Source organism: Anopheles ziemanni, chromosome 2, assembly GCF_943734765.1.
Source record: "Anopheles ziemanni chromosome 2, idAnoZiCoDA_A2_x.2, whole genome shotgun sequence".
Lineage (NCBI taxonomy): Eukaryota > Metazoa > Arthropoda > Insecta > Diptera > Culicidae > Anopheles > Anopheles ziemanni.
In genome coordinates this window covers 6208113-6224514 of record NC_080705.1, presented here as the reverse complement: position 1 = coordinate 6224514, position 16402 = coordinate 6208113, and the positions used below count along the sequence as shown (strand labels likewise).

Genomic DNA, 16402 nt, shown 5'->3' with positions numbered 1-16402 from the left:
CCATTCAATCGTTTCCGTTACGATGGTTTATGGGTCCTCTTTTCGGTGAGTTGTGGGAAGGGAAAACCCTTATCGTACTACTTTGTAAAGTTTTGCGAAAATGTCCCTTGTCTGATAACTAATTCGAGAGCTTCCATATGCGGGCGATTTGTGTCCGGGAAGTGAGATGGTGGACGGTGGAGAAGTAAGGATCAAACTCGGCGGGAACTATCCCGAAACGATAGCAATCACGTCACATAGTTTTCGGATATGTTTTCGGGGGCGGAAATCGCTTGCTTTCCGCCCAACCGAACCTCAGAAGCGTTCGGTTTAAAGTGCAAAATCCAATTAAATATACATTAACTCCTTCTCTCCCCCTCTCTCTCTCCCTCGAGAACTCCTAGGTTATTTGCAACGATGCGTGATGATTAGTTTTGGGTTTGTTAGCGACAAAAAGCGACATATAATGCTGGTACCATACGGTGACCGACAATAGGGAATGCTAACACCGGGGAGGTGGGGAACAAGGAGGAGAACGGGGGTTTTTGCATTGGAAATGGAAATGAAATTATTGTTTTGCCGTATGGGAACCGTACAGCAGCGCATCCTTACGTACCCGGCAGTACTTACCTCCAACATCTCCTGCCATTCGGTTCGCAAATATACATCATATGAATGTATTTATGAATGCCAAATTCGAGAATATTGATTTTCCTCGATTTTGTGGGCAGTTTCCCAGCCATTTGGAAGGAGAGAAGGAAGGGTTTGGGGGTGTTCGGAAGCTAATCAAAATTGCATTCCTAATTCAGGGCCGATAAATCGATAGCGCAAACCCAAAAAATGTATCGCTCCCTGCCATCATCAACAGTAGCACCAACCCCCGAGGGCGTTTCTAGCAACGTTGTGACCCCAATTCCGGCTCCGGCAAAAGAAGAAAAACAAAAACATATCCCCCGTTCGAGGGTAAATGTATTTTCATTGGTGTTGCTTTTTCAATAACCTTTTTCGCTCGGGTTCGCTTTTTGTAGGACATCCGTCCGGGTGTGGAGTGCACGATGAAGTGTCGGCCTGGATGGACCGCGTCCAAAACTCGGCCGTCGAGGAGGAGGAGGACGAGGACGAGGAGGAAGCCCTACCGGAGCCGATGCCGGAGAATCGGAACGAGCGAGAAGAGGCGCCTGCCAGGACAAGCGACAACGATAGCAACAATCATCCGCCCCAGCAGCAACAGCAGCAGCAGGCTTATCACAAGACCAGTCCCAAGACGAAACGACGCTCCTCGCCGACGCCGACGGTACAGCAGCAAAAGGACACGGGAAGTACCGCCAGCAGCAACGACATTCCCATCGAAACCGGGTACGAGTTCAAGTTCCCGCATGAAAAGTACTCGAAGGCAGCGAACTGGCGCGCGGATGGGGAAAGCGCTAGCGACTACGGGTGGCACTGGAAAGCGCACGAGCGGGTACGGCGTGCGGCACGGCAGAAGGAGGACTACCGGAACACCTGCTCGCTCTACATCCAGACCGATCCGTTGCTGTGGAGTCACATACGGGACAGTATCGTAAGTGTGAGTATCGGAATGCACTTTTTAGGCTCTGGCAGGGGGATTTCCCCTATCATTGCTTGGGAGGATGTTGAGAAATAATTAAAATGGCCGGTTACCTGGAAGAAGATAAAATGCCCTTCCCGCTTCCCGCTTCCCATACCGGAATTTCGGACCGGGTAATTGTGAGAAAATCATTAAAACCTCAAACGAACCGAAAAGCTTTCGCAAATTGTACCTTTTGGCAAATAGGCACGACGGCCCTTGGGGGCCCGGTGGCCTGTTCGTCGAGGTACATAGTCAACAGTCTCATTATTGCTTGGCTGTTAGTAAAACCGCAAAAACTTCATCCGTGGGACGGAGGTCGCCGGCATGGGGCCAAACAAAAACCACACCTTTTCATCGTCGGAGTGAGTGTGTGTGGCCAGTAATGCAGAAAACCCGCAACCGCAAACAATAAAGGTTGGGTGGCCAGTAACACTCCTCCGGTGCATGCATGTCGGAGAGAGTGGAGAGGTCCGTCCTGTTCGTCAGGATGTGTCGCAACTTGTCTTAGCTACGCCCGATGAACGTGTCACTGTTCGTTGTCGTTTGTTTGACCGCAAGCGGAAGGAATCCGCTGCAACCCGGAGGCCCCCCGGAAATGCGGCCCAACGGAGCCGGGTGGAAGACATCCTGACCCAGCGCAAAAGAGCCCATCGTTCGATCCTACATCCGGTCATAGGCCTCCCTACGCCCTTTCGTGTGTTTGTGTGTGCGCCGTAGAGACAAAGTTGATGGCCAAAGTGAATAATGTCTGCTCGTCGGCGGCCGACAGCTGAGGGTAAAAGATTGCAGATTGCAATGGCTTACTTTCGAGAGATGGCTCCCCAAGTAAAGTAAATGGCTTCCCAGAGGAGAAGGGCCCGGGCCCTCGATCTCTCATCCTATCTGACATCTTTGACACCCGTCCGTGAACCGCCTTGCAATGGTCGGCTGCTTTTTTCCCCCGCCAATCCGCCCGACCAGCTATCGATCCCTGGGTTTTGTGGACGACAGGCTTGAATGGCCGGTTTCGGAGAACAGCGCTATCACTGGCACTCGACCCCCTTGCGTTCACTTCCGAAGGCGTCACACAGAGCAGTGATTATAAATCACATCAGGCAGGCAGGGTGTTTCCATACCTTCTCGTGGGTCACTCTTTCCGAACGCCGAACGGAAATACAGTAGCGCTTTCCAGTGGTCGGGTGGTCGGTCTTTTGGAACTTGGAAGACTAATTAGTCAAGTTTGGCGACGCATACGGACCGAGGAGGCGCCCAGTAAGTTTTATTTGACAATTTCTTTGAAATATGCTTCAGCTTCTGTTACGGATACTAGCGTGTATCGGTCATGGTAATGGCCGAGCGCGCAAAGAGATGGTAAATTGGTACACGAGCGTACAAACGAACGAACGAACGAACGAACGAACGAAAAGTGTAATTAATTAATGCTTCTTTGTCAACTTTTGTTCGGCCCTCTTCCCAAGCAGCATCAACACCGGGGTGGACGAAAGTTCGAGCTGGAGGAGAAAACGCGCGAGGAAATCCTGTCGCTGATCATACATCACATCACTGCCGTTAATTACATCTATCGTAATACCAAGTTCGACGGGCGAGTAGAACATCGCAACATTCGGTTTGAGGTAAGAGTTTATATGCCGGCGTTGGTGGAATGGAACATATGCTTCAGCTCTCTTGTTTTCCATCGCAGGTCCAACGTTTGAAAATAGATGACGATTCGTCGTGCCAGGAAAACCACGACGGTGACGTGAATCCACTCTGCCTGGAGAACATCGACGTGTCGAACTTTCTCAACCTGCACTCCCTCGGCAACCACGAGGCGTTCTGCTTGGCGTACGTGTTTACCTACAGGTATGTTTGTTTTTTTGCCGAAACGTGCTAAGAAGTTTCGGGATGTGTGGAAGATTTTTTCTCATTATTGTTTCCCCTCCCCCGTACTCGCTAACAGAGATTTCACCGGTGGCACGCTAGGCCTGGCTTGGGTTGCTTCCGCATCCGGTGCGTCCGGCGGTATCTGCGAGAAGTACAAAACGTACACGGAAACGGTCGGTGGGCTGTACCAGAGCACCAAACGGTCGCTCAACACCGGCATCATCACCTTCGTCAACTACAACACGCGCGTTCCACCGAAAGTGTCCCAGTTGACGCTTGCCCACGAGATCGGGCACAACTTTGGCTCACCGGTACGTGTTGTGATGGCTGGGATGGAGTCACTTTCCATCCGGTAGAGGACCGTTTCAAGTGTTTTCTTTTGCACCTTCCCTTCCTCTTTTCAGCACGATTATCCGGCGGAATGTCGACCCGGCGGAAACAACGGCAATTTCATCATGTTCGCCAGCGCCACCAGCGGGATCCGGATGAACAATGGCAAGTTTTCGCCCTGCTCGGTGCGCAACATCTCGAACGTGCTGGACGCGATCGATGAGAACAAGAAGCGCAACTGCTTCCAGGCGTCGGAGGGTGCGTTCTGTGGCAATAAGATCGTCGAGATCGGGGAGGAGTGTGACTGCGGGTTCAACGAGGAGGAGTGCATGGATAAGTGCTGCTACCCGCGCGAAATGACCGACGCGATGAAGATCGAGAACGCGACGGCCCAGAGCTGTGGGCGGCGGGCCCGTACGCAGTGCAGCCCATCGCAGGGCCCTTGCTGTAATAGCAATACGTGCCGGTTTATACCGTCCGATGCGAGGGTGACGTGCAAGGAGGAGACGGAGTGTTCCTGGGGATCCACCTGCAACGGTACGACGCCGGAGTGTCCGGAGCCGAGGCCACGCGATGATAAGACGAAGTGTAACAATGGTAAGTAGCACAAACGGGGTTGTAATGACTTCTTCACTTAAAAAAAAAAACTTTTTTTTTCCCCCCACAGGAACCCAGCTGTGCATCAAAGGTGAATGTTCCGGTTCGATCTGCTTGCTGTGGAACATGACGGAATGCTTCCTAACGTCCAATATCATTCCGAACATCGACAAGCGCAAGCTGTGCGAGCTGGCCTGCCAGAATGGCAACGACACCAGTACGTGTCGTAGTACGAGCGAGTTTGCCCGTGATTACGGGCTTCCGGATGGCGGGTACAGCTTGCGGCCCGGCTCGCCCTGTGATAACTTCCAGGTAAGGAAATTCGCATTCCAAACATCCCAAACATTATTCTGATTCGTCAATTCTTTCGCCTCCATTCCGGACAGGGATACTGTGATGTGTTTCTCAAGTGCCGTGCCGTCGACGCCGAGGGTGCCCTGGTGCGGTTGAAGAATCTGCTGTTCAACAAGAAAACCCTCCAGACGGTGGCCGAATGGGCCACGGAGCGGTGGTATCTGGTGTGCATGTTCGGCATCGGCTTTATCATCCTGATGGGCATTTTTATCAAGTGCTGCGCCGTGCATACGCCAAGCTCAAACCCGAAGAAGGCGGCCGCCTACCGGATCTCGGACACGCTCCGTCGTCCGATGAACACGCTGCGAATGATGGTTTGTGTCACTAAACGCACTACTAACGGAAGCGATCGATACTAACTGTGAACCTGTTTTGTTTGTAGCGTCGGCATCATCACAACGGTGCGGGTCCACGGAGTGTTCCGGTGCCGCGAAACGAACGCTCCCGCAGTGCCGGCGATAGAGGAGGTGGAGGCGGTGGTGGTGGGGGAGGTCGTAGTGAACGTAACGGAGGCCGTGGTGCCGGTAGTCGGACGCGCAGCAACGGCGATGTTCATGGCGGTGGTGAGATCCGCAACGGTGGCGTCGCCGGACACACGACCTCCTCGTCCGGCGGCAACAGCCGACCGTCGAACAGTTCCCGAGTGCCAGCACATGGGTATGGCGAAGGCCGTGGCCAACAATACTACCCACCGAAAGGTGTGTTCTCTCTCTATGATTGTCCAATGTCTATTGTTTTTTGTCAACTTCTCATTCATCTCGTGCGATCTCCTCCTCCTGCAAAGTTTAGGAGTTTCTCGTTGTTTTAATTTGATTCTTATATGTTCATCATTATTTTTATTTTATTTTATGATTTATTTTTATTTAATTGTTTTTTTTTTTTGTAGGCCATCACAGTAAACAACATTCCCGCAAATCAAATTCCAACAACCCTCGTGAAGGAGGGCGAGCCAATTCGTCGAGTGCCACAGTTGTGTACAAGAAGTAGAAGCCCCTTTTGTTTTCTTTGTCGTTAAAGCAAGCCCTAGAACGAAAAGTACAATTCCTCAAAGCTTGAAGCCAAATTCGTGTGACGTCTCCTCTCCCGGTGTTGTTTGCTGATAAATAATATGCTCGTATGTCCTTCCCGCCACCGTGTTGGAATTATAAAAAGTGTGAGACACACACGAATAGTGGCTTAAAGTTTTATGTTGGTTGAGTGGCAGGAAAAAAGGTTTTACATTGGCGTGGTTGATTGTCCACGAAGAATTAACTTTTGAAGCCTTTTCCTGACGCAACCGCTAGTACAGTCAAAACCAAACAGTAAGCATTTCCTTTATCTTTCGTTTATTTTAAGTTTTGTTTTCTTTCAATCACGTTCAACTAACATTCATTCGTCAACTAAACTCATATTGATCGAGGAAGGTTAATATTGAGTATATCATTTAATCTCCATTCTCTCGTTTTCACCTCCCATTCGACCTCTCTTTTTCTCAATCGTATAGACAGAACATATCTTTCAGTGTCATGCACCACCACGATATACATTTCATTCTATTTGAGAAACATTTTTTATTTGCTTGTATAACATTTGTAAATATCTATATAGAATAGCTGAAGATCATGGAGTGAAATGATCTTGTATGTTCATTGCGCGGCCTCTGTCATCAGGGGGTGTAGCTCAAATGGTAGAGCGCTCGCTTAGCATGTGAGAGGTACCGGGATCGATACCCGGCATCTCCAATCTTGTGAATCTTTTTTTCGAGACTTTTTTGTCACCGCTTTTTATTTTATTTTTCTTGCTGGCACTTTTAACTCTTTTTAACAATGTTTTAACTTGGTGTAAGGTACTTCTCAATGAAACACATCATAACAATGCACCAATATATCCTATTTCTCTAATATAACTCATCGTTTCTTCCTCCTTTACAACAGCACCACCAACCCAGAATTATAGTCGCATGAGCAACGCGGAGCTGTACGCCGAAGCCTACCCGGACCGAGGAATGTACGAACCGCCACGGCGCCCGTACGGCAACAATAAAGTTTGACAAGGTCGTTATCAAGCACGAGACCACCGCAACGACGGCAGCAGAAGGCTCACGGACGCGAAATGCGCCGATCGCCGTCATCAACATCAGCATAGCGATCACTACCGCCGACGCTGCCGAAACCGAAAACCATCGTAATTGTATTCTCCAGCATTCGCGGCTGATGAGTCTCCTCCTCCGATCCTCCAGCCACAAGCCATCGATTGCGTTTACGATTTCATCATACCCACAAGACACACACACACTATTCTTCCATTAATTTTCCCACCGGGGGAAACTCGCGAGACACAGGACTGGCGTGTTTCGAGGAGGAAGTTGGAAATCGACGGACACTTTTTCTTCCTCCGTTTCTCAAATGGTAGTAATTAATAATATAAGTAAGATATGTTTATTTTTCTAAATCAAAATACCACCACTGGTTCGCGCGAGAGTCTGACGGGAAGCGAAGAAGGATCTAAAGGGTGATTTTCCCTAGCTCAATAGGTGTCGCTTACGAGTGCCGGCATCATCATAAGAGGGTGGGTCGCCATGAAACTGGAAGGGAGAAATGGAAGAAATCAGTCAACCCCGACATCATCGGCAATATAGTGTAAGGCAGAGGAAAGACAAAATTCAAGTTTAATTGAAACCGTAACCGTATATTTCGACCTCCGTTTGTATAGACTAATTGAATCAAATTGATCGTTTTACTCTGGAATGAAATTTATCTCGTATCAATTGTTTATGAAAAGAGCAAATCAGCTTGTTTGATAGAACGAATGTATGTTGATTCGATGTCTGTGAGGGATGAGCGTGGATATGTGATTAGCAAAGGAATTTACGGAACAAATATAGTTCGGTGAAATTCTGCTGCCCATTTTCCTTTTAACTCACTTTCCATCGGGGACTGGGAAAACGGCAGTGGAAAAAGTGTGCTCGTTGCTCCTTCACATTATTTACTACATTCAAACCTTTTATCATTCTTTCTTTTCTATGTTAAAGCAAAAAGAAGAAAATAATCTTGCGTTGCTGTGTGATTCTTTACTGTCACATCAGACGAACGAAGGAAGCATTTGTGGGATACACATTTTGAATTGAGTTTTTCAATAAAATGACAAATGAAAGCAAATTTAAAACAACCTATAGCCTTTCAACAAAACCCTCTATAATGATCCGGTTAGCGGACTTGGGAGCAAATGGACTTTAAAGAATGAACGAGTCTCACAGCCAAGGCATGGGCATGTACAGCGAAGGGAGGGAGGAAGCGTAAACAACCGTTAAAGATTAAAAATGAAACAAATAAACAAAAAACATTATTCACCTCTGGGTCCAGCAATATAAGAAGAAAAAAAAAGCCGAACGAAACAAGAGTAAAACGAAAGTAACAATAAGGAAACAAAACGGGAAAAGTTTGTAAAAAAGACATCATCTTGTGCGCGAAAGGAATGAAGAAAACTTGTTAAGCAAAGAGAACAATATTGTAATAAAACTACACATACGGTACACTGATCGGGGGAGAGCATTAAAACAAATTGTGAAAGGAAAAGATGCAAACGATATGGTGGAGTTGTAGGAGCAAGTAAAAATACACAGTATTTAAGAGCAACTGCCTAGAGAGATTCTTGGACTAGCAAAATTTTGAAGAGTTCCGTGCGTGTGTTTGTGAAGGACTGGTAGATTTATTTACTTCAACTAAAATAATCTCATGGAGCGCTGGTGGAGTAGATGAATGTTGAAAAAGTTTCGTTCATTTTAAGTATTTTTATGCACTATCATTTAACTATACAAACAAAAACCATTCGAAAACATTCTCAGCTCGATCTAAGTTCGCAAATCTCTTAACCGCACAAATGCGTAATCATAAATTTCGGTCATTAATTTGCTTGTTGAGAAATCATGCCAGGGGAATTTAAATTAACGCTTATTTTGTAGGTTGATTCCATTAAGTTTTTCTTTATGAAATGAGGGTGGTAAAAACACACGCAAGATAAAAGGGATGAGAAATATAGCGACGAAGTATTTTGGAAATGTCTCATTATTTTATGCATACCCTCCTCCTAAATTAACTACTGAAATCAAAAGTACCGTAACTTCCTGAGGTGAACCCAGCTGGAGTGGAAACAGTATAGTGAAATATTAGTTCGTAACAGTAAAAATTGGTTTGGAGCAAGACAAACTATTATTGTTTGAAGTAAAAAACAAACAAGGAAACAAACAAGAAGAAAACTCTTAACGGAGCGAACCGAGATATGGGGAGGCGCGAGAAATGGGCAAATAGTAGGAACAATATTTAAAGCGGATACATGTGATATATATTTTTCTAAAACCTAACCCCAGAGAGAGAGAGAGAGAAACAGAAAGGCGAACGAAACACTCACTCAAACGCCCGCACCCATTAGAAAGTGGAACCGCTTCCCCAAAACTATGCAAAACCAAAAGGAGAGTAACGAAGAAGCAAACCGTGTTACACAAAGTATAATCAATAGAGTGTCCTAAGCAGCAAATAGTCGACCCCCTCCACAGTCCGAAGACGATGGCTCAATGAATAGCATAAAACATTCCCCTTGGAAACATAGAAATGCAAAGTGGAAGGAACATCTCCCAAGAACCAACTTTTTGTTCCACACCTTCAAACAGTGCACTGTTTAAAGCTCGAAAAACTAACTGCTCCCTGCCAAAACTAACACAAGGAATCGTCAGGATGCAATCCTCCACCGACGGCGCCGTACTCCGTACACTCAAACATCGGTCGGAACAATTGTAGTTGATAACAAGACCGGCATGCTCAAATCAAACTTTATGCAGTTTTCCCGTGTACGTGTGCGCCATGGGATTGGAGTGGTGTTATATCTTTAAGTTAATGTACCGAAACCAAAAGTTGTCATTGTTGTTCTTGGATTGATGCATTTGTTTTTTATATGATGTTGTTTGTACCCTTTTTGCTTTCACTCTGCTAAGCAATCAGCCTCAAATGATAAAACTCTGATACAACAGTAAGATCTGCTTATGTTAACGTACGTATATTCCAACATTTCCAAATGCTCAACATCCGACCGAAGCCAGATTCGACGAGAACAAAACGAAGCAGATACTTTTGCGATAGTTTATCTCATCATACTTTTTTGTGTTCCCATAAACACTGCAAGAGCATACATTCAAATTGCTTTTAAACTGCTTTCTATTGGTTTCGTAAAATTAAATCTCAAATATGTTTTCCTACTCAAACTGAACGATAGATACGGGTGTGTGTGATGAGGGAAAGTAAGGGATGAGGGAGGAAAACTCGACCAGGGCGAAGGGAGGGAAAAAGGGGGCTAGCGCGCCACCGTGAGCAAGGTTTTTGAAAGACAAAATTAGCGAAACACATCCCACACGCGTCATCGTCGTCGTTGATGGCATAAATCTAATTGATCTAATAACTTACTTAGACTTATACTTGTGATTGTTACGAGCGCCATGGTGCGTGATGGATTTCGCCCGATTGGTGGCACCCGGTGTGAGTCGACCTTTAGGTTTATGTCCCTTTTGCAGAAGTTGTGCGTCGCGTATAAGTGTGGAATACTATTTCATCAAGGCCCTTGTAAAAGCTCCTAGTGTGGAAGAAGTGGGAGACATTTTTCTCAACAGAAACTCTGCCATTGAATGCAGAGTGGGTGTGCAAAAGGAAGTAATGCTACCATAGGGCGAAGGGTTAAAGTGACAAGAAAAAAAAAACAAGAAACACGAGAATGAATAGTTTATGCATCGCCAACAATGTTGTGAGTAAGTAAAAAAAGAAGAAGAAAAAAAAACAACCAGATAGATGGGGACGCGAAAAGAGGAAAAAAGTATGTTTCTATTATTGTAACTATTTGTAAATGTTTGTAAATAGTGTTCGAAGTAAGAGAGAAAGGAGGTGGAATAAAAGGGAAGAAAGAAAAAAAACACGATAAATATATAAGAGAGCAGGAGGAAATGCCGAATCGAGCGGTGCGCGGTGTAATGTTCGCCACCCATGTTTAGGACAATGTAAAAGGAATATTGAGGAAATGTAGGGATCCGAAGGGAAAGTCTGAAAGTTTGAATTAGTGATACAATAAAGGAAAATCCTATTGAAAAAAAAGAGATGTGCGTATAACATAATTCAAGTTTATCCCAAAAATATCTGTGCGCCCAAAACGTGAGGCTTCGGCTTCGAGTAATCACACAATCCTGGGTGCGTGCGAACAAAAAAGTATCAGCGCGCCCAACGTGGGGCTCGAACCCACGACCCTGAGATTAAGAGTCTCATGCTCTACCGACTGAGCTAGCCGGGCTGGTGAGGATCGAGGGTTTAAGGCATTATTTGAACATGACGTCCGAACATGTTGTGCTGTTTAAAGATACAACAGCATGTTTACATAGTTGTGCATGATTGTTCCTATCTAGCTTATTTTTATGGGAATTATGCATAGTTTTTCAATCTGTGTTAAAATGTCTTATCTAATGAAGAGATTTTGTTTAGAAAGTGCTTTTATTCTCATGGAACGATGATCTCCAGAGAATATTCATACAAAAGGTAGTCGTCATTTTTTTAATTTGTAGTTTGCTTATTCCTATTGGGTCATTATTAACTTATGATTATGGTTCAAAAACTTATGTTACAAAAAGTTGTTTTATTCTTTTGAAAGTGCAATATGCATGATCACTTCGATCCAAAAAAGTATTTTTCCTTTGGAGATGCCGGGTATCGATCCCGGTACCTCTCACATGCTAAGCGAGCGCTCTACCATTTGAGCTACACCCCCTGATAAGGATATAGGAGGTCAATACAGAACAGTTTCGCAGAATGGTTACAAACATAGTTTTAACTTGAATTTATGGTAAAGTTGGGAACTTTTAAAATCACAATCAATTCTTATTTATTTATTACGTTAACATATGAGGACATCGATGTGCCAATAATCTTTCTTATTTGTATAACACAGTGGTATAACGCACAGTAGACTTCCGATTATTCGTGTTCGTTCCTGGTTTATTTTTACTGCTTCTGTGCTGTCGGACGTTATTTCAGAGTCGCAGTAATAGAACAATTTAAGCAAAACAAAAATCATGCAAACAAATGTATATCAGTAGTATATTTTTCTACCTCATGCTTCGGCTGGTAAGATAAGGCTATATACCATTTTATCATTCAAATTTACCATTCAATTTTGTCATCATTAAATTTCTGTAAATTCTGTAAATGAATGACGATGATTTAGAAGTTCATAAGATAAAGTTAATACAAATTGGAATAGGAAGATTTTAAACATTTTTTTAACGATCTCACGATCATTGTTTCTGCTTTGGTTTAAATACGCCTCTAGCGAGCCAGCTCCCACCAGCCCGGCTAGCTCAGTCGGTAGAGCATGAGACTCTTAATCTCAGGGTCGTGGGTTCGAGCCCCACGTTGGGCGCACTGATCCTTTTTTGCTCGCACGCACCACAGGGATATTGTGTGCCATTAATAGTTTGCTTCCCCCACCGCATTCGCGCATGATCGCTCGCACTACAAACCGGCGATCGTTTAGGATCAATCTTCTCACAAACTCCGCGATCAGTCTCGTCCGTGAATCAACGCGCAACGGTTGCTGCAACCTGCTGTCTTAACCTTTTTTTTCGCATCTGGTCAACATCTTCCTCCCAAGAAAATGAATCAACCCGTCAGTTGTTTACCTGTGACAGCTAACAAAATGTCGAAGGCAAAGAAAGTGCTAGATGAGGCTCGCGAGAACAAAAATCGCGAAATTGACCTGGTGGATCGCAACATTTCCACCTTTGACGAGCTGCCTGGATTGCGTGAGTATCGTGGCCGCACGGGGAACGTCAAGTTTGTGCGAACAGGAATTTCCTATTTTGGTAAAAACTAGTTTTTTGGCCTTGTGTGAAGGAGTGTTCGCGGAGGGTTGGGGAGGGAAGATGTTTTGGGAGTGGGGTTTGTTTTGAAATGGAAACACCAGGAGATTTATCAAAATTACCTGTAGCTTCTAGTTAAACGTGAAAGTATGTTAAGTATGTTGCTAATCCTGTTTATCCTTTTTTCCAGTAAATATGGTGTTTGTGACGAGAATAACATTGAGCCACAACAAACTGAAGAGTGAGTAACAGATGGGCGTTGTTCTGAAAATAGTGTTGTTCGCAGGAACTTACAAACCGTAAAGTTATATACATTGCCTACAAACAACTGCAAAGTGTGTGATTCACCATGTGCAATAAGAGTTAAGCGTAAAAAAGTGCTACATTTTTAAAAATTCTGAAATTCAATGAGATTATTTGGATGCGATGAACTCATCGTTTTGTGTTCATTTGATTGGCGTTTGACATTTTGCAAGTGACGTTTGTTGGCACTTTGTTTACCTACGAATGAACCTCCGAATGTGATCTAAATTATTTTGGAGCAAATTTACGTTACCAAAAATACGTTGTTTTCAGTTGTTCCGCCCGGTATTGCGAATCTGATCAATTTGGAAATATTGAACCTTTCCAACAACCACCTGGAAGAGATGCCCCTGTCGCTGTCATCGATGCCAAAGCTTAGAATATTGAACTGCTCGATCAATCGTCTCAATACGCTGCCACGCGGGTTCGGTGCATTTCCGGTGCTAGAAGTGCTGGATCTTTCGTACAACAACCTGAACGAAAATGTGCTTCCGGGCAACTTTTTCATGATGGGTATGTCACAATTGGAACTGGTCTTTGAGAGAAGTTGTTTTCAGTTATTTCATTTGAATCATTGTAGATTCCCTCCGTGCGCTCTATCTTGGCGATAATGAGTTCGAATATTTGCCAAAGGAAATCAAAAACTTGAAGAATTTACAAATTGTAAGCATGGCACCTTCTTAAGGATTTATCGTTTTCAATACAATGGAAACTTTCCTGCTTCTAGCTTGGTCTTCGTGACAATGACCTGTTGGAACTTCCACGGGAAATCGGTGAACTCACCCGCATCCGTGAGCTGCACATCCAGAACAATCGGTTGAGTGTGCTGCCGCCCGAGATTGCCAACCTCGACATGCCGGGACCAAAGTCGGTGCTTAAGATGGAGGAAAATCCTTGGGTAACCGCCATCGCAGAGCAGTATTTGGTCGGTATCAGTCACGTGCTGGAATACATCAAAACGGAGGCTTACAGAATGTGAGTGTTGATATAAGGGTCGATTGCCAATTGATTCGATAACTAATTGATTTCCACCTTTCTTTTAAAGCCTCTACAATCGTCACACACAATCCGGTGGCAAAACGTCCGGTGATCTTCCTCCAAAATCCGACAAAACCAAGAAGGCATCCCGAGCCCGTTCTTAGATCCATTTCAAACCATCCCAGCGGCGGATTACGATCGTTTCTGTACACGATCACCTCATCCCAGTGCCAACTAAACTTTCTAAACGAAGCTTTTCTTCCATGTTCTGAGTGCGAATCATTATTTAATGTTTCAATTTTAACTATTATGTATCGCACACTAACGAATCACCGGAAAGTAATCCGCGCCAATTTCTTTGACGCGTTGAAAGCGACTTAACTGTGAAAACAAATGTTTCGTGTTCAAACTTACTACTAAAAGAAGAGAGATAATCAGAACATAGTCACGTCCGCACTACACTCGGTGTATCTAGGCACATAGTTTTGGTAAACTAATTTAATTAACATTGACTTAAGGCGAGGAAGAGTTGACGCCATGCGAAGTGCGCGGAAACGATCCTTCGAACGAATGAGTGCCTTAAATGTGTGTAATCTAGCGAGCTAAAAGCAATGACAAAGTAATGCAATTAAAATGATAATAAAATCGATGTGTCTGGAACTAATTTACGAGCTGCTAGTTTTATTACTTCGATCGTAAGCAAAACAGGGATTATATATTTTCTTCCGATCTTTATATTACTCCCATTGAAATGAAGTACATATATCCTAAGAGACTAACGTAGCTTAAGCTTAGATTTCTCTTGGTTTAATGTCCCTCGCCCTTTACACCGGGAAGTGAAATAACAAAACTTTCCATCATGCAATTATTTACCCCAAAGTTAATTTTTATAAATATCTCCCATCTTTGCCAAACCGTCCGGAAACAAGGCGGTATCGAAAGGACGACACTCGAATTTGGCCAAAGTTTCTTTTTTGGTACGGTGCGCTCTTGGAAAGCGGTGGCGAAAGGATAAAACTTTCCCACTAATTAGTGTGAGTAATGCAATTTGAAAGTTGGTCGTGTACGTACGCTATTAATTTCAATCGCACCGCCGTCTCGCGTGGCGCTTCGGCGAGCTTGAAAATGTTCCCCAATACATCCTCGAGCGAAGAAAATCTGGAATGGAAAAGAAGATCTTACATAAGACGCATTTCAACATATATCTTACACAAAAAAGGTGTAGTAAATTATCGATCGCAGAAAGTACAACCAACGTTCGGCTGTGTCAATCTAAATTGATTGAACCGATTAGTTCTAGGAAAGAGATACATGTTGATTTGATTATTTAATGCATTTGTTGCTGAAATGACATTCAAATATACATAAAAAAACCCGGTATAAAAACCATACCTTCCCAGTAAAGGTTGATCCACTTGATTGCTTCCATCGAAAAGGGTTTTGGCTCGTCATTTCCATTTGCAGAAATGGTCAAATGATTAGTGGTACATATTCCTTATAAACTAACGGCGGAGTGTAATCATCTAACATTTACCGAAGCATCGTAAATGAAACCTCATAAATTTAAACTGCAGTTTAACAACGGCCAATGCAGCTTCCGGAGTTCGTAGTTTTTCCCGTTGCTCGCTTCATCGTTGCGGATGATTGAGGGATAAAAAGCGCATAAAATGAATGGTGCCTTAAAACGTTAACCGTACGTTAACGGGAAGCTTCCGGTGCTTTTTCTTTTTTTTTTTTTTGCAGTGAGCAGAAGAAGGAGAAGCCAAAAATTAAGCACAATTTGGAGCGCACGCCAACATTATCCCACCCACCGTGGATTGCCCACCCGTTCGGTGAAGCGTTGTTGAAATGTTGAATAAATTCAACGCGTTGGTACCAACGGTATGCACTTTCCTTGCGGCGTTCGAACCATTCCAGTACACGCAAACAACGTGCGGAAAGGATGACCGGATGGAAAACCCCTCGCCCAGAGGGCTCCACCGGACCTAAGGAAAATCATCGAGAACGCCTTCGGGGAGAACGTTTTGCACGGCACTGAACGTTTCGAGGGTTCGGGATCGGCATAAAGTGTAGAAATAAAATAATGAGAGGATGATCATAAAAATTAATTATGCTGCACATTGAAAGGCACGGAGCCGATGTTCCCGAGCCCAATACTGACCGGCCTTGTCCTGTCTTGTTTGAGGGCGAGTGGTTCTTTTTCCTTTTTTTTTTTTAATTCAATCGAATGCGAGCTGAAGTTTGTCCGGGACGTGCCTTTGGTGAAGGTTTTCATTTCCCGCATCCACATTCCAGTTGCAGTGCTGTTCTTTTCGAAAAAGATGAACCCTTCAAACCAGCCGTCGTTGGATGGTCGTTAAGAAGGTTGGGTGTTGGGAAAAATAATCGTCCCAAGAGTTGTCGTGGAAAACCATGTCGCTCGAGCGGGATGGAAGCGAAGAAAAGAAACACACCTACTAAAACACCTTCTGGTTGCGTTCGCTTTCACAATGAAGCCAGCGGGAGGAAGATTAGCAAAAGTCGTTAAAAACTTTCGCCAACTG

At 44.5% G+C, this 16402-nt stretch overlaps 2 protein-coding genes and 4 non-coding genes across 6 annotated transcripts in view; 4 read left to right on the top strand and 2 right to left on the bottom strand.

Moving 5' to 3' along the window:
* Positions 1-7023, top strand: part of LOC131282386 (disintegrin and metalloproteinase domain-containing protein 10) — a 38448-nt gene extending 31425 nt beyond the window's left edge. Inside the window, exons 5-13 of the mRNA XM_058311834.1 lie at positions 1008-1546; positions 3031-3183; positions 3252-3412; positions 3510-3744; positions 3838-4360; positions 4431-4672; positions 4747-5028; positions 5097-5412; positions 6628-7023. Of these exons, the coding sequence (XP_058167817.1) occupies positions 1008-1546; positions 3031-3183; positions 3252-3412; positions 3510-3744; positions 3838-4360; positions 4431-4672; positions 4747-5028; positions 5097-5412; positions 6628-6743 (2567 nt within the window). The 3' untranslated portion in view covers positions 6744-7023. The remainder of the gene's footprint in view (positions 1-1007; positions 1547-3030; positions 3184-3251; positions 3413-3509; positions 3745-3837; positions 4361-4430; positions 4673-4746; positions 5029-5096; positions 5413-6627) is intronic.
* On the top strand, positions 6363-6435 carry Trnaa-agc (transfer RNA alanine (anticodon AGC)). The gene has a single exon. It is a non-coding gene; the product is annotated as a tRNA-Ala (tRNA).
* Positions 7024-10944: 3921 nt separating the features above from the next.
* On the bottom strand, positions 10945-11017 carry Trnak-cuu (transfer RNA lysine (anticodon CUU)). The gene has a single exon. It is a non-coding gene; the product is annotated as a tRNA-Lys (tRNA).
* A 398-nt stretch (positions 11018-11415) lies between these two features.
* Trnaa-agc (transfer RNA alanine (anticodon AGC)) lies at positions 11416-11488 on the bottom strand. The gene has a single exon. It is a non-coding gene; the product is annotated as a tRNA-Ala (tRNA).
* Positions 11489-12066: 578 nt separating this feature from the next.
* Positions 12067-12139, top strand: Trnak-cuu (transfer RNA lysine (anticodon CUU)). Its single transcript has one exon. It is a non-coding gene; the product is annotated as a tRNA-Lys (tRNA).
* A 182-nt stretch (positions 12140-12321) lies between these two features.
* On the top strand, positions 12322-14199 carry LOC131290356 (ras suppressor protein 1). The gene is made up of 6 exons (XM_058319509.1): positions 12322-12521; positions 12769-12819; positions 13155-13394; positions 13462-13544; positions 13609-13856; positions 13927-14199. Exons 1-6 carry the CDS (start codon positions 12374-12376, stop codon positions 14021-14023), a joined length of 867 nt encoding a protein of 288 aa, XP_058175492.1. The 5' UTR covers positions 12322-12373; the 3' UTR covers positions 14024-14199.
* The last annotated feature ends 2203 nt before the right edge of the window (positions 14200-16402 follow it).